The sequence below is a fragment of the Cottoperca gobio genome, chromosome 24, assembly GCF_900634415.1.
Source record: "Cottoperca gobio chromosome 24, fCotGob3.1, whole genome shotgun sequence".
In the NCBI taxonomy this organism is placed as follows: Eukaryota; Metazoa; Chordata; class Actinopteri; order Perciformes; family Bovichtidae; genus Cottoperca; species Cottoperca gobio.
Genome location: NC_041378.1, coordinates 12245947 through 12273673, shown reverse-complemented (window position 1 = coordinate 12273673; position 27727 = coordinate 12245947). Strand labels below are relative to the sequence as shown.

The window sequence follows — 27727 nt, the reverse complement described above, 5'->3', positions numbered from 1 at the left end:
ATATTACTTTTACCATATTCAATGCAACTGTATTTTATCAAGTTGTAACCAATGTATATGTAGGTCTATGTATAATGGCAGTATATACCCTCCTACAGCATAATAATATTAACTGCAGAAACTATTTTTTACCAATATAAATAACACCAGACCTGATAGCTGAGAGCACACTACTCTTTAAAGCTAACACAAGTATTATAAAAATATAAGTATAGCTACTTGTTTATTTATATTAGTTATAAAGTGTTACTACAAACATAGCTCTTCATTTCATGGGAGGTCTTGCATCAGGTAAAGAATAAAATACTTGTATCTCATGTTTTAATTAAAAAATAATTCTTGTCCTTTAGTGTTCTGTTGCGTAAGGATTTCAGCAGCCTCAGAATATTAGTTTCCCATTTAAATACAAAACACTGTACACCTCTATTTGATGTTATTGCAGTCAGTACCTCAACCTCAACTGTTACCATGAGGAGAGGAGACTATGCTCGATTATGTCTGCTGTCCGTCTCTGACTTATAGTAAACCAGTGCACTTAGGCTCAGGACCTATAAGTCCCACTGAAACCATTAGCACTCTGGTCATTTGACTGAGTGGGCCATTAATTCTCACAAGAAATTACCATGACTGTTCACTACCTGGTGGAGAGAGGGAAGTTACTGTAAGGAGGTCTGCACATTTATCAGTGGAGATTATTGAGCTCATATGACACACAGAAATGAGCCAAACTAGAAGAAACACAAAAACATGCACGCACAATTGTATTCAAAGCCACCAAAACTGATTAGTCTTTTGCATACATAAGCACTCATACAAGCATATGTGGTAATTAATAACTGCTTGTTTATTTACAGGCTGCTTTAGTGGTCATTTCAGAGGCAGTAATAATCATTATTTGGAAAACATTCACAGTAAACAAGATAATACAAGGCAGGGAGGGACTCAGCTCAAACAGTAACACATTATTTGTACTCCACAGCTTTCCACAAGAGAAATATCTGTAGTGTTTGACTTTGTAGTGCAGAAAATGATCCTCCAAAGGCTGTCGAAACTGGGAGGAACCACACAGAATCGGTTTAGACTTTTGTTGAAAGCCATGGGAAGCACAATTATGTGCCAAAAAGATAAAATGCATTGATTTTAGTACAAAACTTGAAAGGCAATTAATGAATTCCATGCGAGCAAAAACACAAGCTACTATACATATATAAAATGTGTTTGCTCACATTTGTACACTGGCAAGTAGCAGTCTTCAAAGACGGATCACACATTAACACACTCAAACATCAACTGGTTTCAAATGTACAGCAATATTAATGTACCATAAAAACAGTGATGTCATCATTGGTGCCGTGGTTAGCCGTCAGCGACGACATAATCATGAAAAGGTTTTAGAATCACTGTTGCCGCTTAAGGGGCGCGTCCCTCACATATAACTTACAGTACAGTAGTACTTCATCACCTCTCATCTCTCTGAAGTCCATATCCATCTTTGGACCCTTTAACATTCACGCATTCACTCCAACGTTCATTCCCACAAGTTACAGTGAAGTGCTTTGATATATTCACATTTAATAATGTGACTATACATTTATGTTAATAGGGCTTTTAATAAAAATATAAATAAATAAAAGCCAATGTTCTAAAAATTGGTTATACAGAAAATACATGCATTTGTTACGGAATTGATTCACGATTCTATGATTTTTTTATATTCTTTTATTGTCCCAAACTATATGATTTCAGCTTATTACTGCAGACACAACAAAGTGATTAGTGGCAATAAATCACAGTATACAACTGCAATACTTTAGAGTATCACAATGTAGTTGCTCAAGTGCTGGGACAAACTGGGAGAAATGGTGTATGGTGGTCCGTCCGGCCTCCAAAGATAACAAGGAATTCAAAAAACAAGTGGTTTTCTTTCACGGCTAGTGGTAAAAATTCCAACATGTAGCATAAGGCAGGGAAGTTTGTTATTGTAAATCAAAGCACATCATTTTCCTTTTTCTTGTTGTTCAACTAAGTGGAGAAAAAAATGCAACACAGATTTCAACAAACGTTTTAAGACTGCCATTGGACTTCTTGTATGTTCTCGGCCGCTCTCAGGGCAGGCCAATTAGATGAACTGCAGCAACCACCTGTGTTCAAAAATCAACAAGTTGCTAGAAGCAAACTGTCTGAGTAGTCTCAGAACCAGCAGAAACCACAGAGAACCAGGTGACGTCTCCTCTCATTGGGACACAGTGGTAAAAATTTGGGGTAGTCCATTATCCAGCAGGGCATGATGGTAAGGAGTTTACCGCTGCACAGCTTTGATGACCCATTCTGCTGTAGGGTTCAGCTGGAAGAGGTCTTTCATATACGTTTCCCCATCTAGACATCTCTCCTCTGAAGCATAACAGATATGGAAGAGGGGAAAGAGAGGCAGAGAGAGATACATGATGGATTACTGCACTCTCCTATGGCCTTTAGACCCACAACAGGAAGTATGTTTTTTCACCATTAGGGCCTGCCGCCTGTTGGCTCACAAGGTTATGAGCAGAGAAATCTAATTCTAAAAACACTGTAATTAAATAAATTTAAGGACTTACTGATGCTTCCACCAATCTCATAGAGACACAGCTCTTCTCGTTTCACTGCCACTGAACTGGGAGGATGAAGAGAAAAAAAGTAAGTAAGAGAAAGAGTTAAAGCTAGGGTAGGCAGTTTTTGGGGGCATCATTGGGCTAAAAGTAAATAATAACCTTCCAGTTGGTAGTACTGGTTTCAAGTACTAGTCATTCCTTTCAAACATCCTTCTGGTCATGATTGTGACCCCGATGCCGCTATATAGTGTTTAGCTATAAAGTGAGCTCACGGCTGCAGCTAAGCTTTTGGCTACGGTTAGTAGAAGGCTAAACTATTAGCAACATTTTCTCTCAGTCTCTGAAATGCTTCGCTGCTATTGTCAGACGCTCTTTTTGATAAGTTTGCTTGCAGTGTAGGCAGTTGTTGCCAATGCTGGAATAGAAACTTTTCCTGCCGTTGAGCCATGCTTTCACCGCCTGAAGGGACATGCACGCGCATCTGCAATTGTAGCCAATAGGAACACTCTCTCTCTGAAATGACCTGTGATTGGCCAAAGTCTGAAGCCACGGGCTAGATTTTGTAAAGCATGAAAACAGAGCCAAGAGGAGATTCAAAAGTCTTTCATCTCTCAGACCACTTGAATTTAAATATGCTAAAAGGTTATTATGGATTTGATGACACCCAAAAATCTTGCCCACCCCAGCTTTGAGGAGACATGGTCAGGCCTTATATAGCCATATACGTGTATTTGTACAGTGTTGTATGTATACACATTACCTGTCCTGGCTGAGGAAGCGTGTCAATACATCAGCAGCCTGCAACTCTTCAGTAAGCTGGAGTGCCATGGACACTTTACTGAACTGTGGTGCTTGAACTCGAATAAATCCCTGAGAGCTCTCCTGGTTGTAAACACAGACGGAGACAAACGGAGAGGGAGAAAGAGAAACATATCACGGCACCATAAACACTCTGCAATTAAACGCTGTCCTCATCTCATATAAACACTCACATGAGACAGGGACTTCAGACTACAAAAATGTGGAATATAGATAAATTCCTGCTCTCCTGTTTAATAAACTCTGAACACTGTTTTGGTCTCACAGCACTTAGCTGAGCATGAAGGGTCAAGTGTTGCCGTAGCTACCACTATATTGTCAAGAAGAACAGCCCTCTCTAATATGCTGATATACTCGACTAACTTAGCGGTCCTTCAGTAGGATATCATAGTAGCCTATGTGCCAAAGATCTACAAGAAACGACTGTCAGAGCTCCTCAAACAAAAATGTCATCAGTAAATGTTTGTATGTGCTCATTAAATATTACTGAATACATGCAATTAAAATTAAAATACTGTATATATGGAGACTGTCCTGTATTTGGGTCGGTAAGAAAAACATTCCTATACATCACCGCTAGATGTCACTATTTCTCAATTTCTATTTCTCAGAGCACTTATTATGAACACCATAGAATGATTGGTGATCAGAATTGTGACTATTAAAAAGGTGTTTGTTGTGTCGTACTATTTAAAATGAGCAATTATATTTATCTAGCACTGGCATACATGTCAGTATTAGGGCTGTACCTAATATTTTGAAATATAAAAAGAAACATTCAAATGCTGTATTTGTTTTATTCATCGTTTTTAAACCTCTTCTATTATTATTATTATTATTATTATTATTATTATCATCATCATCATCATCATCATATTATTAGCATCATTATTATTTTTATTATTATACTATTTGCATAAATAGATTCCAGTGGTGGCTGCGTACGATTGTTCCAGACTCATGTGATCCAATCAATCCATGTTTGTTGGCGTTTAGCCTTTCAAAATAAAACATTTTCCCTGCTGTCCCCCGCTTTCCGCACACAAAGAGAGGAACACACCTGTATGCCTAACAGCAATCTAACGGCACCATAAATTACATTTATATAACCACAATAAAATGACCTAATAAAATATGACAACAGACATTCAAAGTTTCATTTGAACACATAAAAATAAGCTTTGAATGTAAAAGAAAATGAGATTTGGTTGACCTTTTGGGAAACCTTTGCTTTGGTTCAGACTCCTTTACTGGTTGTTTGCTGGTGATATTGGAGTTGAGGCATACAGTGCTCTACTCTTAAACAAACTGGATATGGGCGTCAACTAAATGGTTAAGTTTCAATCAATATCAAAAGGTCGCTAACCGCTACATAACCATAGAATTGAAACTCCTACCTCAGGGACAGCTTTATCAGATGGTTTGTCGGTGGTCATCTTCTTCAGCAGCTTTCTTACAGCTCTCTCTTTATTTTGTTTCCGATGACTTTCCATGTTTTGATTTCTGACCTGGGTCATAATGAACTTGGGGATCTGGAGATAAGACACACACAAACAGGAGATTTAGTCCACACTGTACCATCCTCCATAATGAATGAAGAAACTCGATGCTTTTAGGAGTAACTATGCCTAATCAGGATGGCTGATTTCGACTATACAAGTGTTGACATGGACAAAATAATGTACAGTTTGTTTATGTGGCGACTCTAATGGCAGAATATGTCGAGCCAGAGGGCTCTGTTTGATCCTCACCGTCCACAGGAGATTCTGGTATCCAATCAGCAGGCGGACGATGTTGGCTGTGCTGGTTGCCATGGAGAACTCCTGCTGTTCTGTAACCTTGGAGCGGAAGCCTTTGAACATGAAGATGTTGGGTGCCATGACAACAGAGACATTGTTGAGAGTCATTTTATTCTTGGCCTGGTGGTCAATCACACGCTGGAAAAACTCCACTAGTGCCTGGGGAAGCAAACAGAAATCACATTTACAATAATAATAATAATAATAATAATAATAATAATAATAATAATACTAATAATAATAGTCAAAGCTTTCTTATTTATTGAAGTGAAACATGAGTGTGCATTTACCTTCAAAGTATCGCGATTGGCCTCAGGTAACAAGAGGACGAGCAGGTTCAAAGCCTGCAGCTGCTGCTTCTTTGTGGGGAGCTCTTCAAACACACATACACAGAAATGTTTAATGCAAGTTAATGTGGCTGTGAAGCTCTTCGTGAATAAGCAGAATACATGAACAGATGCTTCACGTACTGTTGACAGCTATAAATGCATTGAGGTACTCCACAGTCAGCAGTGGATGAGGTAACTCCCTGATGAACAGCTTCAAAAGGCTAGCAGCATCGTGCTGCTTCAACTGTTGCCATGGAAACGCGCCGTCATAGAAAGAGGACTCGAAGTCCTGGCACAGCGACTGGATTTGGGACAGAAACACACAGACGAGCTAGTGTCACTACTTTATCCACCTAAACAAAGTTGTGCCACTAAAACCTACAGATTCAGCCAGGCTTTTGATTATGAATGGTTTATAGACATTATTTATTTTAGACACCTATTTTATTGTATTTAGTTTGTAAAATGTTATTCTATTTATTAATCACTTATGTTATTGTAATCAAGTTGTAAAATGTTATTCTGTTATTAATCATTTACCTATTGTATTTAAGTTGGCATTTCTTTATTGATATTTTATTAATCTAGTTTTTATTTGACACTATTACTGTTATTAAAACTTTTAAATCTATTTTATTACATTTTCATCGTCTCGCGTGCATTGGTCTCAAATTGTTTAGTCTTTTCTGTTGTTTTCACGGTCTAAGTCTTGTTTTTTCTTATTCAAGTCATCTCCGAAGCACTTTGAACGGCACTAACTTGTATGAAAGGTGTTATACTCATAAAGTTTGATTGATTGATTGGCTATTGCGAACAGCCATGATGACACGTTGGCAGTTAAATAATGTTTACTCTGCTAATGCTAACATTTTTAACATTTTACAATGTGTCTGTAGTGATGGCAGTCAAATGCTTTGACAAACCTTGACTCTAGTGGCCGCTCCAGGGATCCGTAGCAGCCCCTCTGTGTCTAATCCTTCCTCCTCAATGTGATTAATGAGCTAGTGGTAAGAAACAGAGAAGTACAGTTCAAACAAGTAGAAAAGGTAAAGTCAGTCCCATATACTTTAGATTCCTGTTGCACTGTGTGCAATGTAAATTGTGTAGGATGCATATATATATATATATATATATATATATATATATCGCTTTTGATCAATTACTGTTACAAGGTTTGCTCTCATCATAGCTGTAATGATGAATCGTCCACGTGTCAGACTGACAATGTGACTCACCCGCTGCAGTATGAATGGCACTTTAGTCCCAGCAGCCCGTCTTTGGTCCTGTTCCAATAAAGTGGCAAGGGGAACACCGAAGAGACCACTTTCTGCCACACACAAGCATGAATATTTAGTAAAATAGAAATATCTTCATATAATACATTAACTGTACATGTTTACCTGAAAAAATATATATTTGTAATTCATTTTAGCTATTTCGAATGAAGTGTTTACGTATATCCCTCTGTGTATATGTGTGCGCGTGTGTGTGTGTGTGTGTACCTTTAGTCTTAACTTTGACAGCTTTGTGTGCCTTCAGGTCTATCCCAGCACCCCACAACATCACATATATATATATATATATATATATATATCTATATAATACATACTATATCTCGGTATCTAAATCTATCATCTTATACTCTATCTTATCATAAGTCTCTCTATATATGTTTTCTGTCTGTCTCCTATCTCTCTCATCTCCTACTATCTCTATCTCTACTCGCTATTCCTCTCTATCTATCTCTATCTATCGCTCCTTATCTGCTCATTCTATCTCTATCTCCTCTGCCTGTCTGTCTGTATCTCTCTCTCTCTCTCTGTTCTGTCTCTCTTCGGTCTGTGTGTGTCTATCTCTTCTCTCTCTCCTCTATGTCTCTCTGTCTGTTGCCTCTCTCTCTCTCTGTTCTCTGTCATCTGTCTATGTCGGTCCTGTATCTCTATATAATCTATGTGTATATCGTCACGTGTGTTATGGGGTCTCTCCTCTCTCCTCTCTATCTCCTCTTCTAGTGGCTGTCTCTCCTCTGTTGGTCTCTTCTCGGGGGTCTAGGCGGTCTCTGAGAGCTCTCTGTACTCGCTCTCTCCCCCCACCCTCTCGCCTCTCTCTCTCTCTCTCTAACAATCATAGACTCCATCTCTCCTCTCCTACATCCGATCTCTCTCTCTCTCTCTCTCTCTCTCTCTCTCTCCTCTCTCTCTCTCCTCTCCTCTCTCCCGCCCCCCCCCCTCTCTCCTCTCTCCCCCTCTCTCTCTCCTCTCTCCTCTCCTCTCCTTCTCTCTCTCCCTCCCTCCATCTCCCTCTCCCTTCCCCCTCCCTCGAGCTACGTGGGGGCTCTCTCTCTCTCTCCCCCCCTCTTATCTCTCCCTTCGTCTCTCTCTCTCTCCTCTACACACATATAGTCTTAACGGGGGTATATGAGTGGGGGGGGGTCCGGTACATACATACATACATACCTACATCCTTATATATATATTCTCTATATAATATATATTATATATATATAATATACAAATACAAATACATACATACAACCTTAATACTTTACAAAAAAAAATTTTATTAATTATAATATATATAATATAGATATATATAATATACATGCGATACATACCTACATAACATATAAATTTACTATAATAGATATATCTATATATAGCTATATTACACACACACATTATATCGCATAACATATACATAAGTATATAGTATATAATACACATATATAATATACAGTTATACACAGTAGGAGAGGCATTCTCCACATATGATTGTGTACCTATATATAATAGGTGTGGTATATATATATAACCAATATATGTATGGTATACATATTAGAGCAACATACATATAATACCGTGGGGTGAAGAAGGTATATATGTGGAACATATATATCTATATGATGTATCTATATGTACACATATTGTTTTTTAATAATATCTCTGTATATCTATATCCATATGCTATATATCTACTATCTGGGGGTGGAGGGGTGCGGATCAATATCCACACACACCTCTCGATATGAGGCACATGATATATACCTCATATATAGTATAGTATACACATATCCATCTACTAATATATATATATAGACACACATACAGACAATAACATATATATACATATAATATATATAATATATTAACACACATAACATCATATCTGGGTCGGAGTGTTGATATACATATAGATATATATATATTACACTATATAGATACATATGATATATATCTATACCCAGATATATATACATATATATATACCATAGTCCAACAACATATATATATATATATAGATATACATATATATATATAGTATATATATATACCACACATACATATATATTATTATAATAACACCCCTACTATATATAGATCTATAATAATATAAATACAAATATATAGATATACATATCTATCTAACATATATATATTATATATATATATATAGCGATATATTATCTATATATATAGTTATATCTGAATTAGGTATATATATCAAACAAAAGAAAAAAACAAAAAATAGCCAAAAGAAAATAGTTAAGAGTATATGAATATATATATCTCTCTCTCTCTCTCTCTAGGCGTCCTCTATCTCTCTGCAGTCTCTCACCAAACCTCACCAAACCGCGGGGGGGCGCGGATCCCCCGACTGGGAGAGCGTGCCCCTCCGTACTCGCCCGCGTGAGCCCCAGCACGGCACGTACTCGGCTCCGCCAGTCGCGCGCAAATCACGGATCCCGGGCACGCAGGGGGCGGGGAGCCGCCAGCAGCTCAAAGCATACGACCGGCCTCCCCAGACCCGGCGGATGGCATCCGCGGCCATGAAAGCGTAGGCCTACAGCCAAGCTACTCCGTCGTCTATCCGACTACCTCCCCTATATATATCTATACTTCTATACATATTCTCTCCCCCTCCCCCTTATATATATAACTCTGTATCTACACAGCACCTCTCTATATATCAATCTATATATCTATTCTCTCTTCTACACATACTTATACATAATACTACATCTATATCATACTATAATACATCCCATATCTATACTATACTATCTCTCTCATCTCTCTAGTGCGGGGGACATACAACCTATCCCTATTATCTATAGCCCCTATCTATATCTATATCTATCTCTATCTATCTCTATCTATCTATATTATATATATAGAGACAGACTACCATCTATATAGGGGGTGCGGTGAGAGACATATACCATGGTGAGCAAGATAGGGTATGCAATAAACTAGATACAACTAGGTAGTAAGGAATAGTAGATGGCGAACATCATAGGGGGAGAAATATGGATACATAGGGCAGGTGATAATACAAATAAAAAATATAGCGTATAATATACATAGGCGTGATACACACATTACAACTCCACAGATATATTATCTACAGCGATACTATATCCTCTCTATATATATATACTATATATAATATAAGATATACTATATATATCTAATCTCAGGGGGTAGCGTATAATATATCTAACTATATATATATATATATAAATTACCACATACATACATACATACATACATACACACACCCAAAATATATATTTATATACACACACACACCTGTCCTATCACATTTCCCTCACTTACCTTTTTCATATCCAGTGGAGACAGATCTCCTATTCTGTTCGGGACCCCGTTGGTTAATCTCGGAGCCGCTTAAAGTGCTGAGATGGAAAACAATAGAGGAGACAATAGGGTGTCGTGTCTGGTGGGAGAAAATACTGAAGTAAACACTGTGCCAAATGAATGTCTACTTTTATATTGAAGGCTGAACGTGTCTGAAGTGACTATAAACCTTTTATGAACACATAGCACAGTTAATGGTTATACCATCTTGAACCAGCAGATGGCACTACAGACCAGCACTCGAACACAAACGCTGCTTTCTGCTGAAAAGCAACACAACTGTATGACATAAAGTTTGCTTCATGAATGTCTACCTGTACTGTTTAACCATCACTAACTATACATACAATATTCTAATGTATGTATGTATTTTACATTTCATTCTACGCTCTCTATCCTGTTTTTATTACATTACAGGGCCAAATTGTTGGGCCCAAAACAACACAAAAAGTGTAACTTCTTATGAATGCATGCCAACGCAATAAAATCAGTGCATGCAGTTGATTTATTGTGGCTACATCATTGGCTCAGTTTATCAGTAAAGAAACACACAGCTGAGGAAGATAATGCGCACATAGCCTTTGTGTACAGGTATGTGACTCACCGGTAGCTTGTCGTCAGGTGAGTTCGGGCTAACGGTGACCTTTAACCTTTGGTGGTTGTCCCTGTAAGTGAGCGCCTGCTCTGAAAACGCCACTTCAACGTTCAGCTCTGTCTCGGTTTCTGCAGAGATAAAAAAAAACTATAAAGATACGACCACACAAGTAGAGCAGTACAAATGTGTTTATGTAGGCAAAGTACAGTGTGTACACACACAGAACAACATTTAAATGTGGTTTATTGTAGTTAATCCAGCAGTGTTAAGTCACTGCGGTGCAAAGAGGAAGAATGAGAGGCATGCTGCTTTTTCTGTACCTATAAACTTCTCATTGGGAATGAACCTGACTTTTGTTAAAAGGGATGTACTTGTAAACATACATTTTATTATTATAATTAGTATTCGAAAACCTTATCATTCTGTGAAGATCTGAAATGGTGGAAATAACAGTTACATTGTATTGTTTTAGCTTATATTTCCACTTAATATTTTCATTCCATTTGTATAGTAGCCACAAACAGCACTTCCTATAAACGAGTCTAAAGAAGTCTACTATTTACAACATGTGTGTGTGTGAGTCGCTAGGCAGAAGTTTATTTGGGTCTCAGTTTGTCATTCTCCATGGTGATTCATACTGTACGTGTGTGTGTGGTGTGTGTGGTGTGTGTGTGTGTGTGTGTGTTACACGCACCGGCTGAAGTTACTTCTTTTTGTCCATTCTCACTTCCCTCCTTGAGTTTACTAGGCTCCTCTTCCTGCAGCACAACACAGAGACACTAGCGGACAGCTCACGGTGTAATATTCCACCAGTCACAGATTCACATAGCGCTTCCCTCCTCGTTACATTTTTCCATGTTACATATTATCTGTCTGTTAATTAGTGGACAAACTGTGTGTCCAAGTGAAAAATGTGCAAGACTCTTGGTTCAAAACATTTTATTCTGCTGACCGTGTAGTTTGTAGTAGCAGTAGTACTTTTACTTCTAATCAATATACATATATTTTTCATACATTGAATATGAATAATATAGAATATTATGTCTAGGGACTTTTTTTGCAGTACTGGAGTGGTATTCAGTGAAGTAAAACAGCTTGGTAATTGGTTACTGATTACCACGAGACTGGAGAAGTAACAACAAACGCATATTTAGCAAAGTTGTGACCACTTCCTTTGTGGTAAGATAAAAGGAAATGTATTTTGTGTTGTGGTGTGATGTTCAGTTCATGCTATCAAAGGGGGGACCATGAGGGAAAAAACAGTTACATCAAGTTATTTTTCCGGTCACTTCTCCAACATGACTTTAACGCTCACTGTGAGACATTGTGACAGACTTCAATAAACACACTTCTGAACAGAAAATAATCATCAAAAGCCTTAAAAGGCAATCGACATTTTGGAATTTACACTTTTTTAACTTTCTTTGCAAGAGTTAAATAAGAAGATCAATACTGTTCTGATGTCAGTCGAGTAAATATAAGGTTACAACTAGCAGCTGGTTAGCTTAGCTTAGCATAAATGCTAGCTGTTTCCAGTCTTTATTTCATTGTATTTATTATTTGCACGTATATAAAAAGACAGTAAGAATTTAGGAAAAAATTTGAACAGCCTGCAAGAGAAGTCAGAAGCCAAACATGGCTTACAGTATGAAGACACCTCCCCTATTAGATATCATACTTACTAAGAAAAAGGATAGAAAGATAAAAACAGTCTATCAGTTTACAAGTTTACAAGTAGACATCACAATAAAATCTATGAAATGTTATAAATCGTTGCTAAGACGTTTATGCTAAGCTAAGCTAACTGGCTGCTGACTCCACCTTCATATTTAGCAAATGTTTAATAAAAACAGATATGTTAAAACATTTATTTTAAACAGCGTCACAGCTGACCACCTGTAAATGTAATTTCTCTGGCGTTTCAAGTTCATCCTCTCAGATATTCTTTCATTTTGATACAATATAATTAGCTTGTGTTTGTGGTGTGTGTGTGTGTGTGTGTGTGTATGCATCTCCTCACCTTTTCAGGAGGTCTGAATATATCCCTTACATCAGGAACGTGTTGCCGGTTGCGTCGTCGTAGCAACGTCTGCTGTAGTGATGTCACACGACGTTCTACCGCAGCCGCCTGGGATCTGGTCAGCGTGGACAGAAACACCGCGCTGTCTTCTTCCTGTCAGTCAAACATCAGACTCAAGCATGAGTCAATAGGAATAATATCTATACAATAACATCTATACAATAGTATATATACAGTATATCTGTACAATAGTATATATACAGTATATCTATACAATAGTATATATACAGTATATCTATACAATAGTATATATACAGTATATCTGTACAATATCTATACAGTATATCTATACAATAGTATATATACAGTATATCTATACAATAGTATATATACAGTATATCTATACAATAGTATATATACAGTATATCTATACAATAGTATATATACAGTATATCTGTACAATAGTATATATACAGTATATCTATACAATAGTATATATACAGTATATCTATACAATAGTATATATACACTATATCTATACAATAGTATATATACAGTATATCTGTACAATAGTATATATACAGTATATCTATACAATATCTATACAGTATATCTATACAATAGTATATATACAGTATATCTATACAATAGTATATATACAGTATATCTATACAATATCTATACAGTATATCTATACAATAGTATATATATACAGTATATCTATACAGTATATCTATACAATAGTATATATACAGTATATCTATACAATAGTATATATACAGTATATCTATACAATAGTATATATACAGTATATCTATACAATATCTATACAGTATATCTGTACAATAGTATATATACAGTATATCTGTACAATAGTATATATACAGTATATCTATACAATATCTATACAGTATATCTGTACAATAGTATATATACAGTATATCTATACAGTATATCTGTACAATAGTATATATACAGTATATCTATACAATAGTATATATACAGTATATCTATACAATAGTATATATACAGTATATCTATACAGTAGTATATATACATATATCTATACAATAGTATATATACAGTATATCTATACGTATTATCTATACAATAGTATCTATACAGTATATCTATACAATAGTATATATACACTATATCTGTACAATAGTATATATACAGTATATCTATACAATAGGTATATATACAGTATATCTATACAATAGTATATATACAGTATTTATACAGTATATCTATACAATATATATATACAGTATATCTATACAGTATCTATACATAGTCTATATACAGTATATCTATACAATAGTATATATACAGTATATCTATACAGTATATCTATACAATAGTATATATACAGTATATCTATACAGTATATCTATACAATAGTATATATACAGTATATCTAATGCCTTCTTCAGTTAGTAAACTACCGTTTAAGTTCACTGAAAGATGTGAACTGCCAAATATGAAAGTCTGACTGAACCTGAACTAACTATTTAAATAAGGGAGAGATGGAGACCTGATCCTGGTCAGCTGCTAGTGAGTCATCAAACAGCCGTGCTAGCCCCGCCTCTGTAAGCCACGCCTCCTCCTGTTCGCCTTCTGAAAGAGAAAATGAGAGGAAGATGAAAGGACTTGAATTTTTCATATTAAGTTCTTGAGATGGGATATCATTATCACAATTTTGATTAATTAGGGAAAGGGGGATATAGGTATGGGAATCTTTACATTTATTCCCATGCAAGACATTTCTACAGGTGCAGGAAAGGGAAATGTGTAACCACAGACACACAAGAGCAGGACACACAAACTATACAGGAAGTGTATGTTTGCGCCAAAGAACAATAGCCTTCATAAAGAAGCTAAATAAGTCTCACAGATATACAAACAATAACTGCATACCTCTTATGCAAGGCCAGAGCTAGCCTGCATGAGACTGAGCTGGCAGAGTGTTTTTGATAAACAGCTATTTAAATGTAATAACAGTCTCTCCCAATCATTCCACTTCAAAACATGTGGCACCAAAATTAGGATTGCGACCATATAGGATTATATATATCGGATCGCAATTAAAAACCCTCACAACAAGTTGATCGAGGTGAATTTCCATTATTGGAAAAATTGTAAAGAAAACATCATGCAAGTGGGAAAGAGCCTGATTCTTATTTTTTAATACAGGAATTATCATGTAAAAAAAGAAACAGACTCACACAATGTTGCTATCTTTCTATTCTTTATTTTTGCAGGGTGACCTTATGATTACCTTATTTTTGATTGTTTTTCCCTAAAAAGCATGTTCATCTGTGATGCAATACATGTTTCTTTTAAAAAAAAAGTAAAGTAAAGTGATTCCAGTACGTTTTAGTGCCATTCAGAATTTTAAGCATATTTTGATGATTATCGGGAATAAATCGTGAAATGCAATCGTTTAGGCCAGGATAACCGTGAAATGTTCATATTGTCCCATTCCTAACTAAAATACTTTCCAATGTAAATTATGTAGATAAGGACGCAAAGTGAGCTGGCGACCTTTCACATTGTCTGTGCCCAGGGGCCCATTGTCTCATAATCCATCCATGTCTGCAACCAGCCTGTGATCAAACTCTGCCACTACAATGTATTTTCTGTAAGTAGAAGGCTCTAAATCAAGAATAAAATGTTAAATGAAAGAAAACGGGGAATTTATGCCTCTTTCAGGTCTATCCACGGACACAGCGTATCCTACCCTCAGGAATTTTCTGCTGCTCCTCCTCTTGCACTTCCTCTTGCACATCCCCTTCTCCTACTCCTTCTGCCCTCCCTTCTCCTCCTGAGCGAGTGATATTCTCCACCTCCTTCCAATAGTCTTCCATCTCCAGCTCGTCCAGAGAGTCCTGCGAGGCATTGTGAAGATACACACAGACACATATAAGAGATGAGGATTTCAACATTTAGTTTCAAGTTCCCATCCGTGTTTCATATCTTGTTTTGGTCCTGAACAGCAGTTTTTGTTGATCAGATATGAAGCACAGAAACAAAACAACAGCACAAGATTTACAGCCAGTCTGAACAAGTCTCGACAAGTGGAGCTTCTCTTAGATATACGCACACACATCAATCACACTCACATTTTACATAAAACACCTAAACAGACATCAGGGCATGTTTTTTCATTATTTTCCAAAAAAAGGCATTTAATTTGAGTTAAATTGTTGGATTACTGAGTCTCCATGCTGCCATGCAACGCTCAATCACAAAGCAATCACCAGCGAGACTGAAAGCCTCCCACAGAGCTGTAAATCACTGAAAACATATGAGGAACAACAATTGTATGCCGGCCAACCAAACCCCTGTAAAAGTTTAACAGTTACGATTTAGACATTTATGGCAGACATCTTTATCCTGAGTTAGTACAGCAGTAGAAAAGGTCCCATATCCCAGCAGCACTAACAGTGTGAAGTGAAAGGAAACAACAATACTGGGCAGATGACTAACATACAGGCATTATTATTTATCCCAAAATAGTCCTAAAATAGTTTAATGATGAGACATTATAAAGGTTTACTGATGCAGAAATATGCAACACAATTTAGCATTGTTGTCTGAATGGTAACCTTTTTTTTGTTTTGTTATTTTAAATGATATGCAGCTGACTTGCAAAAATCCAAACTTTGAGAAACTAAAGACAGCAGAACATCACAAATTAGCTTAGCAACAGCTTAGCTCTGGAAAACACAGTGGCGAAACACTCAATGACCTCTTTTTAAAATGTAAGATTCTCCCTCGAAGCATACCTGAGAGTTGCAGCGCTGACATGGTGACCGCGGTCTGGCTCTGGAATTGGGACTGTGTCTGGGGCTGGAGCCTGGCTTTGGGCTGGAGGAGGGCTGAGACCCGGGGATCGCGTGAACACTTAGTGACGGTGGGTCAGTGCTGGTGGTTTTTCTACCGCTGGTGGTAGTAGAAGAGCTAGAACCGTCTCCTTGATGCGTGTTCTGGTTCTGTTGAACAGTGTAGTGGCCAGTCCTGCGAGAACGAGAGACAGAAAGGGGCAGAGACAGGCGAGTCAGATAGTTAGAAAAATATACAAAATCTGGTGATCGGTAGTTACAATCCTCCAAACATGGCCAACATGCCCCAACAAAACTTGATTTTCAAGAATATGTTGCCATAACGGTTTCCCTTGCAGCTGTGCACTTTGCACCTTGTTTACCAGTGAAGTTATGATAGATGATAGTCATAACATTATTCCTGGATTATAAATGTTAGATTGTCTGAGAAGAACCAGCTGTGTTGTGCTCTGTTCCAAATCGAATGCTACACATACTATTCATACAAAATATGATGTAAAATTGAGCATGTAGTGCGTTCCCCCTGCATGGTATGTGGATTTGTTTACGTGAGAAATGCCCAAGTGTATGTTAGATTAGCAAGAATTTGTTAATATGAGTACATCAGAGATTTCAAATACACTTATAACTTTTGACACAGTCAGTCAGTCAGTCAGTGAGAACGTGCCAGCAGTGTGTTGAATTCCCAGCCAGTCAGCTGATGAGGACGACATCAGCAGGGACTAAGAATAGCAGCTCTCACACAGCCAGCTCAGCATACTCCTGTTGGTTAGCCTAGCTAAAACACACACACACACACACACACACTCCAACCACTACACAACTTGCATGTGAAGCCTGAACAACATCTTTTTAATTCATTCCTTATGTGCGGTTATCTCCTAAACGGGGAGACCATACTGCTGCTATTACTAGCATTAGTAGTACTCCTAATTTGTATTGCATTGAATAATAATAAAATCTGAGTGACAACAAAGAACATCAGTCAAAATGATACTACATTATCTCATCAAAATGAATTACCCCGGGACATTTGGCAGAGTTGTACACAATATGAACAACAAAAGAAGTGCCGTTAGTGAATCATAAGAGAATATGTGCGTTTCTAATATGGGTCTCATTCTTGTGGCTTTGATGATGTCCAACTGAATGTCCCCTTTGTTGTGACAGGAAGTTACATCTGACACAGCACATTCTCTGTGCGTGTTTCTCCTCCACTTGAAGCTTTAGAGTTATTATGGAGGGAGCGGCTACAGTTAGTACAACAGACTGAGGGTGTAGCTGCCTACAGCAAGTCTGTGGATACTGTCAACACTGTTGTCATTCATCCTTCAGTTCAGTCTCAGCTAACATGAACACAGGTTATAGTTAAAGATTGAACACTCTGAAAGTAATATGTCATTGGTTCAGTTTTTTGTTTAACTTTGAACACAGCACTATCACACATTTGGCTTTTAACACCATAGGGAGTAACATGATGTGGACTGATGTTTAAAAGGATACAAATAAAAGAACAGACAGGATTAAAAGTAATGCTTTAAATAAATGTACCACTGATCTAAAAATGGTGCCTCATTAGAGGGAGGTGATTCATAAACGTCTCAATTAGTCTTCTAAACAGCATCGTCACTCGGAAATGGGAGCAATTCAGGCAAAAATAATCATGTTTCAAATATTTGGCCACCAAATTTGATAACTCTTGATGAATGAATGAATGAATATTAGAACATGGAAGTAACAATATTTACTGAGATGAAAGGAAATAAATGACCCTGTGAGGCAAACAGCAGGCTGAACAGCATCGAGTTGATGTTCTATATTAATTAATTTGGAATTATCAACGAAGCATTACACTGAAGGTTCACGCTGAGCCGAGGCCACATACCACAGCAGACTTCCTGACACACACCCACCCACACCCACCCCTACATTGTAACAATTGACCTCCACCTCTACCTTCCTTCTGCCAATCTCCTCCCACTCTCCTTCTACACCTCGAGTCTTGTGCCTTTCCTTTTCCCTTCTACTTGGTACTTTGTATTCCCCTGCTTTACTCCCCGTGTTCCTATATAACTTTATCATTATGGTATCATCTCCTCTCCCCCCCCCCCCCCCTTCTCCTGCTGTCTAACTCCTCTCTGTCCCTCTTTGTTTTGAAAAATAGCAAACTTAGCATGTACTGTATGTTCATGGCCTTACTAAATACTCATCAATTGAAATCTTTTCATTTGTGAGAAATGGCAGAAATGTTCTTGTTTTCTGATACACTTGAGAAGATTTGTTTAACTTGGAAGCAGATTTAAACCGGGCAGACACACACATGCACTCCAGGAAGAGTTAATAATTAACCTTCATCCAGAGCTACAGTGTGAAGGACGGTAAATCAGAGATAAGCAAATACACACATACACAAGGATATCAGTTTGTCAGTATTGGTCGTTTAAATCATTGAAGAGATTTTAAGCAGTGGTTCATTATTTCAGCTACAGTATATTTACATGTGCGTACCCGCTTAAAAGGTTCAATGTGTAATTCACTTGTTCCAAAGATATAGGGGGCAGTATTTCACCTCTAAACGGGGTCCACACAATCTAAATGTTTATATTTTAGTTGTATTAGTTTGGCATATGTATTGTATTCTATTTATTCTTTATATTGTGTATTTACTCCTGTGTAATGCCTGTCAGTCAGTCTGTGGGCAAAAATACCAAAAAACGACAAAACTGCTGAAACTCAGAGCTGGTGAGAAAACACTGCTGTCTTATATTCCTCACGTGGGGCTGATCATCGGTGTTTACTGGGCACTAATGTTAACCGGGAGCTAAATCATGACTAAAAATTGGACTAAATTCAAAGTGGCAGAATCTAGAAAATGTGTCTAGTCTTCCCAATGGCGGCGCAGCCAGGAGAGCAGCCAAACGAGGAAGGAGAAAGGTTGCTGAGCCGACACTCGGCAGCCGCCTCCGTCAGAGCCCCAGTCAGCGGCCGGAAAGACTTGAGCTCAGCCAGAACAAGCCCCAGCGCCGGCAGTCATAGCAGGCTGGTGGACCTGTGTTTCTGCCACTTTAAATATAATCACATAAACAAACTATAAAACAGACACGGAACATAGGCTGTCATATTTACAAGAGAGTCAGGCAGCTGAACTTCTTCTCCCTCTGTACTGAAGCAGACTGGAGCTACAGTGTCTCACTATCGCCTCTAGAGGAACACGTGGTATTACAAGACTGGACGGAGCGGAACTAGTCAGTCAGACTGCTAACTTCAGTAGATATCTCTGCAACACAGCACATAGACATCTGATAAAGTTAGTTATAAGTTTAAATTCTGACATATCTTACACATTGAACCTTTAAACCTAATATGACACTTGTTATTTAAGCGTCCGCACCGATCTTATATTTGTACTATTTTTAGCCAGGGTAGCAGCAGGGCTCTAAGGATGTCAGTCTGTCAGTTGGTTCACCACTTTGGTCCAGATGGAAATATATCAACAACTATTAGAGGATGAATCTTAATGATGTTGGTGATCCCCTGGCCTTTCATCTAGCGCCACCATGAGGTTGACATTTGTGGATGAATGATAAATGTATTTGATCTGGTGCACAAACTAATTTCCCCCTTAAACCACATTTTGTCTAGCGCCAGCATCAAGTCAACATTTGATTTCCCCTATTGTTTAGTTTCTGATAAATATTTGCTAATGACATCCCATCAGCCTCAGTTGTAATTGTTTAGTGCCACTTAGCAAAAACTAAACTAAGATGGTGAATATGGTAAACCTGCTAAACATCAAAATGCTAGCATTGTCACTGTGTAAGGATGTTGCCATACTAGCGTTAGCATTTAGCTCAGCTGTGTCTAAATATAGCCTCACAGAGCTGCTAGCATGACTAGACTCTTGGTCTTGTTCAGGGATGGTTTACAGACTGTAGTTTAGTGGCAGTTTGTATGTATTTTTACCTCCACCAAGGATGTTTTTGGTTGAGTTGGTTTGTTTGTCAGCAGGTTTACGGGAAATCTACTCGTCCAATTTTCATGAAACTTAGTGAAAGGGTGTAGCATGGGTCAAGGACGGACACAATGGTGATTCGAATTTTAAAAATATCTTTTGTTGACAATGCATGATAGGGTATTTGGCCTTGGCTCAGGAATGCACTTTCCGAGTGCCTTTGTAGTTGTAAATATATTTGCTATTAGTACAAATATGTCTGATAAACTAGAAAGATCTAAAGCCGACAAGAAATAGGTTTAGCGATTGACTGGATATACAAGACTGTGAAGTGACCCTCGGCACTTGCTGACTACCTGACTAGCTAAGACACTTTGTTTTCCATCAAACCATGATCCAGTAGTAGTAAACATATTAACAACCATGTTAAAAATTAAGCTTTGCAGCTTACAAGTAATTATTGTTGACCGCTCAGTGATTTATCAACCCAAAAGGCAAGACAGGCATGCATCCTCTTAGTGAATGACACATGGAGATTGTGTCTTTTTGAGTGTGGCTATCCCAGGTCATAAGCTATTAAGTGCAGAAGAACTCCCACAACAATGCAAACAAATTATTAAAAGCTTTACACGAGTTGGCTCTCACACGCACGCACAAGATGCCCTTGTGAATAAAACAAACACATTCTCACTCTGGAACACTTCCGCACATGCATGCACAAATGACCTTCAAATGAAAACAGTGATGCAGCTGTGTGTGCGCTTGTTCTACTCTTTGTACCACACACCTCTTATCACCTGCTTAGAGCTGTCGACATAAGAGGAGTGTGTGTGGTCGTGTGTGTGGTCATGTGTGTATGTGTGGAGAGAAAACAGCTTGTAAAAGTAAATCCCACACTGCAAAGTGCTGGCAGGAATAGAAGGAAACGTTATCACCCAACAAAGAGCAAGTTCGGCACTGATGAGTTGAATGCGATTCAAGATCTGAGAAGGTGATATGTAAATATCCCCGTTGCTGTTATCTTCGTCGCCATCTTGACATTGCTTTACAAAGAGTAAGGTAAGAAGGTTGAACTGTCTGTATGGCAAATATGAAGCTACAGCCAGCAGGTGGTTAGCATAAAGACTGGAAACAGTCTGCGCCCCCCCCCCCCCCTGAAATTCAGGGTGTTTTATTTTGTTTTATATCCACAACTCACTTTTCACATTGAACAGGTGCTCTTCTATTAAATAAACTAAACGCTTATGTTATTTATCTCATTTATGTGCACGTTTCAGTGTGTACTGTCTACATTCACATTCTCTCCTCCGCTCTGTTTTGCGAAGGGCGGGGCTTCACTCCCGACACTCACACACACACACACACACACACACACGTACACACACACACACACACACACACACACACACACACACACACACACACACACACACACACACACACACACACACACACACACACACACACACACACACACACACACACACGCACACACACACCTCCAGTCAGAGACAGAGCGGAGGATAGGAGAGGAGTATTTGTTCAACCACTGGAGATGGATGAGATAAAAGATCATATTTATTTGTATGATTTGGCAGCTTAACAAAGTGAACAATGGGCAGCTGAGGATGTTTTGCAGCCAACATAAGAAGGGGAAAGAGGATGACATTGTGTGTGTGTGGTATTCCCATTCAGATCAACAGGTGCCAGCTGCACTCTGTGGAAAACAGAGGCCGTCTCTGTTCCCCCGCTCACAGTTAAGGGGCTCAGCAACGACCCACTGGTTGAATAAATCATTACATTTCACATTTCATTGAGCTGAAGATTTTGTCCAAGGCGACTTACAATAAGTGCAAACAACCATGAGGATACCGGTCCATCTATCCCCTCAGTCACAAGCTAAGGTCTGAGGTAAGGACGCATTTAAATGGAGAGCTGTAGCCAAGTCCTTAACTAAATATAAAGCCAGAAGATTCAGCAGTTAATTCATTTTTTAGATCGAAAGAAAGCGCTTTTAGCTTCAGAAATACAGGAAGAGAAAGGAGAGAAGGGATTGATAGGTAAGAAGGTCGTCAGGGACTTTTGATTCCCACCATTTCCTTTCAGTTGCCCGTAGGATGGTTCTGTCAGCATGCACCGAGTCATCCAACCAGGGAGCTGGAGGGGACTGGCAAACCTGCCGTGAAGTGAGAGGACAGAGAGAGTCCAGTGAGGAGGACAAAATAAAGAGAAGAGTGTCTGTGGCAGAGTTGGCAAGCATGAGTGAGAAATAATCAGATGAAGAGAGGGCTGAGAGGACAGATGAGTCAAAAGAGGAGGGAGAGGCGAAGGTTACGGCGGACAGGTACAGTGTTTGAGGAGATAGGTTTGTCAGATTGGGAGAAGGGGAGAGAGTAGGATATAAAAAAGTGATCAGAGATATGAAGTAGGGTTAGAGGTAGAGCAGTTTCTGGTGAATATGAGATTAAAGTGGTTGCCAGCTTTGTGATTAGGTGGGACGGAGACAGTGAGAGAGCAAAGGAGGATAGCATAAGTAGTAAGTCAGTTGACTTAATGTTGAAGTCACAAAAGGAGGGCCAAGCGGAGGGCCATTTTCAAGGATGTCATCTGCGTTCAGTTTATATATATATATATATATATATATATATATATATATACCGTATTTTCCGCACTATAAGGCGCACTTAAAAGCCTTTAATTTTCTCAAAAAGCGACAGTGCGCCTTATAATCCGGAGCGCTTTATATATGGATTAATTCTGGTTGTGTTTACTGATCTCGAAGCGATTTTGTGTGGTACACGGCGCTCTGTCAAAATGTTTTAGTACGACTTTTGTAAACTACAAAGCCGCACTGTGCTGCCTATTTCTATGTTTATAGAGTTGGGACATGTTTTTTGACTCAGAGTGAGCGCTCCTTGGTTTGTTGGTTTGCTGGGGGCGTGTCAGAGTGAGCGCTTCTGCTTTGCGAGGATCTTTGTTTACGGAGCTGCGAGATCAACACGTGGAGCAGAGACGCTAAAAAACTGTGTTTGTGTCTGTGATGCTTGAGCCTTGGAAACTATTTGTCTTTTTACGAAGTAAAATAAGAACAGTAAAGTCAAGAAAGCAAACCTTGCATCTTCATTGGAGGACTTTTGCATGTTAGCTAACTGTCTAGCTACGCATAGGGATACGCGCTGTACTTGCATAACACGCACCGCTTGCAGCATTACGGCTACCGTAGTCAGGAGCGTCGCGGAGTAATACATACTGTGCTTCACCATAATATTACAGTGTGTGTGTATAAGGACCCCAAAATGGCACCTGTCAAGAGACACGCTTACGACGCGGACTTCAAACTCAAGGCTATCAGTCACGCAGTAGAACATGGGAATAGAGAGAATTCAACATTAATGAATCAATGGTACGGAAGTGGAGGAAGCAAGAAGATGACGTTTGATTTGGCGGTATCAGACTGTTTTTTTTACGTGTTACAACTGAACAAGGTTGGGAGTTATTGTGAATACGCTCATTAACGTTTGAACAATGTTGAGTTATTGTGAACACGTTTAATAAAGTTTGACTGACTGACTTATCTGACTGTTTTGTTTCGCTTAATGCGCCTTATAGTCCGGTGCGCTTTATATATGAAAACAGATCGAAAATAGACCATTCATTGACAGTGCGCCTTATAATCCAGTGCGCTCTATAGTGCGGAAAATACGGTATATATATATATATATATATATATATATATATATATATATATATATATATATATATATATATATATATATATATATATATATATATATATATATATATATATATATATATATATATATATATATATATATATATATATTCCTGCTGTTTTTGGACAGCCTCTCTTGCCACCTGTTTCTCTGGAGTATGTTATTTTTCTGCTCATTTAGTAGTCTTACTAACTTAATTTCACTCAATGACCATTTTGTGTTGCAGCCCATTGCTTGTCTGACGTCTTGTAACCTTTCACAGCTTCTCTTCCTTTCTGCAGATGTCATTTCCTGTGCAGCAGTGTATTTCTGCTGTGGGTCAGGCAGTCTGTTGCATCACACAGTAAATTAATCCAAACCATGTGTTTCCACTGACTAAGTCACACTACAGAGATGCTTGGGGAAGCTCTGGTTCCTACACAACAACGAAAAATACAACAACAGGAACATGCTTCCCTTTAGCTTAAAGCATAACTTCTCATTCTCAGAGCAGCTAAACGTCCACGTGTAAGACTCCCAGCGGACACGTAACCTAAAGCTTCTTAGGTCGGATGTCCCCTGCTGGTAAAAGGCCCAAAGCTTTCTTTCCGTCTGTCTGTCTGTCTCTCATTTCCTGACTAGGGGAAACAATGACCACAAAACTAAACCTTCACGTCGACCTGGACAGGACACACACACTCTGCTGTGGGAGGTGAGACAAAAGGCAGGCTGTAACGTGATGCTGTTTTTTTCTAGTTAGCTGGACAAGCCATCTGGAACACACACACACACACACACACACACACCTACTGTATATACACTCACACACAGTGGCAGGTGTGTACATTTTATTGCCAGCTGGACTGTTGCTCTGTGGGTTGTTTACCTTCACCACACCACAGTTGTTGACAGCAGTTGTTTGCCGATCTAAATATGTACTGGACACACTCAGCCGGCACCGGCCTGGCCGAATAAACAAGTGTGCTCTGTTATAAATAAAACACTTGAACTCTACAGTTGTTTCCATGTGAGGTTAGTTCCGATTCAGTGTTTCCTCTGAATGAATGGAGAAACCTAACAAATGCGAGATGCTTCTATAGTAGTTCAGGAAAAATCACCACATCTCAACCCCATGTGAACACGTATGGGAGATTTTAATGCAACATGTCTGACAATGCTCTCCAACACCATCACAAAAGCATCAAATCAGGGAATATCTTTTGGAAGAATGGGGTTCATCCCTTCAGTGGAGTTCCTGTTCTGGATGATCAAAGTGGCCCAACACCTTGTAAAGACACTTGTCTTTTCTTATAAAGTGCTGCTGCACTGTAAACTGATTCACTTTGAGTTGTGGGCTGTCGGTCAGACAAAACAAGACATTGAAGACGTCACATTGGGATGTGAGAACGTGTGATGGGCTTTTCTCACTTTAATAGATAAATTGCAAAAATTATTTATTCATATTTAAAATGTGTGTTACTTCATCAAGAGACAGGAGTGTAAATCAAACTTATTTTAACTTGCTAGGCCTCCTGCTGCTGTATATTAAACTGTGCTGCTCCTGACATCTGCTTTCCCATTAGTTTAGGGCTCTTATATTTTCTTAATCAATTCATCGTTTGATCATAAAAATGTCAAACATATATTCAAAAGTTTCCCAGAGCCATAAGTGACATCTTGAAATGTTTTGATTCGACTTTTGATCTAAAACCAAAAGTCATTAAATTTACAATGAAGAATAGTTGCAATCCTCAGATGTGGGCGCTGGGAACCATCAAATATTTGGTATTCTTGATTGAGAAATTACTTAAATGATTGATGGATTGTCAAATTAAATGCTGATGCATTTTTCTGTTGATTGACTAATTGAATAATCTACAGCTGTAAATACTTAAATACTACAACCTTAGTGCAACAAAAACGAAATAGCTATTTCATATTGCAAACACACAACACTCGGGGAAACCATAACGAGTTATCTGCTATTTTAATTCAGCTATTATTATTATATTATTTTAATTCTGCTATTTTATACTATTTTAATTCTGCTATTTTTATAATGGTACTTCAGACTAATTTACATCTACACTGTGATTATTGTAAATGCTCTTTACAGTACAAACATTACTTTAAAAGTACTAATTGTTATGTTTTTGCTGTGAAGCACTTTGGGCTGCAATTCTTGTATGAAAGGTGCTATTCAGATAAAGCTTATTGTTATTATTACACTGATTCAGAGCAATGCTTCTCATATTGCAAAATGGAAAAAAGATTATCATTAGGCCTCAGTGGTGTAGAAGAGTTAGATAGGCAACCTTTCCAAATCTGGGCTAGTATAACAAAGACAAGGTTAACCTGCTGATTAGGAATGTGGTAAAGGAAAAACATAACCCAAGGCCAAGGGCGGAGACTTGGCCCCATCATGGAAAACAGTGCAAAGTTGCAATTAGGCAAGTTGAGAAGTTACTGCTGGGTTCAAATTCTCCAGCAGGATGCAGTTAACACACCGAAGGGTGGCGGCTTCTAGTCAATTTAGCCTATTCTGCACTGAAGCTGAGAACTGAAGCAAATAACACTGTCACAGTGACCTTTACACTTACACTTACACACACTCACACTCACTTACAACACACACTCACACACACTTACACACTTACACACGTACACACACACACACACACACACACACCTCGATACGGCGGGCTCGTGGTCCTGGGCGGGTGGACAGCTGGTGGGGGCATGCGGTCCAGTTTTCGGCATAAGTTCCGCGTTGCTGTGGTAACCCGTTAAAACCACTCCCTGGGACTGCTGTTGCCGACTCATGTTTCTCCTCCTTTTCTTCTTTCTTCTTCTGCTTCACTCACAGCTGACCTCCACTCCCTAACTTATACGGAGTCTATCTGTCATTGTTTTCCATTGCTGGACTGTTATGTTGCCGACTCATTCTGACATCAAACTCTCCTCCGTCTCACTCTAGTTCTCGTCTTTCTTTCTCCTAAATTTGAGGGGCTGGATTACAGATACAACAACTCACAGGGATTGGCTGAAACCGCAGGGGCAGCGTTTCATTGGTGGTGGCGCCGCCTGCTGCTGAACAAATGTACTGACTACTTCCTGGTCCAATGCTTCAATTCAGGCTTTCCATAAATAAAACAACAAGCCACAACTTTTATTTTTTTCCATCTTAACATCATGCATCTCTTTGTTAAGTACACACATCTTTGGGACTATGTTATGCACAAAAAGCAAATTCCTTGCATGTGAAAACCTACTAAAAAATAAATACTAGATTCTGATTCTGACATCCACTTCACAAGCTACTGCATATACATGCTTTCCTACTTTTTGGAAAGTCAATCCAAATAATCATGCATTTCACTTGCTGAAGGCAAAAAGCACTAAAAACAAG

At 38.4% G+C, this 27727-nt stretch overlaps 1 protein-coding gene across 1 annotated transcript; it reads right to left on the bottom strand.

Annotated features, from left to right (window-relative positions):
- Positions 1 to 821: 821 nt before the first annotated feature.
- On the bottom strand, positions 822 to 27435 carry arhgap18 (Rho GTPase activating protein 18). Its single transcript, XM_029425189.1, is given in 20 exon segments — positions 822 to 2391; positions 2595 to 2650; positions 3349 to 3470; positions 4805 to 4939; positions 5159 to 5365; positions 5497 to 5579; positions 5677 to 5836; positions 6459 to 6536; positions 6771 to 6862; positions 7038 to 7129; positions 8550 to 8551; positions 10152 to 10190; positions 10193 to 10228; positions 10795 to 10913; positions 11480 to 11543; positions 12806 to 12958; positions 14343 to 14425; positions 15549 to 15696; positions 16597 to 16828; positions 27008 to 27435. Coding segments are annotated over 20 exon segments (2127 nt in total). The 5' UTR covers positions 27142 to 27435; the 3' UTR covers positions 822 to 2299.
- Positions 27436 to 27727: the final 292 nt, after the last annotated feature.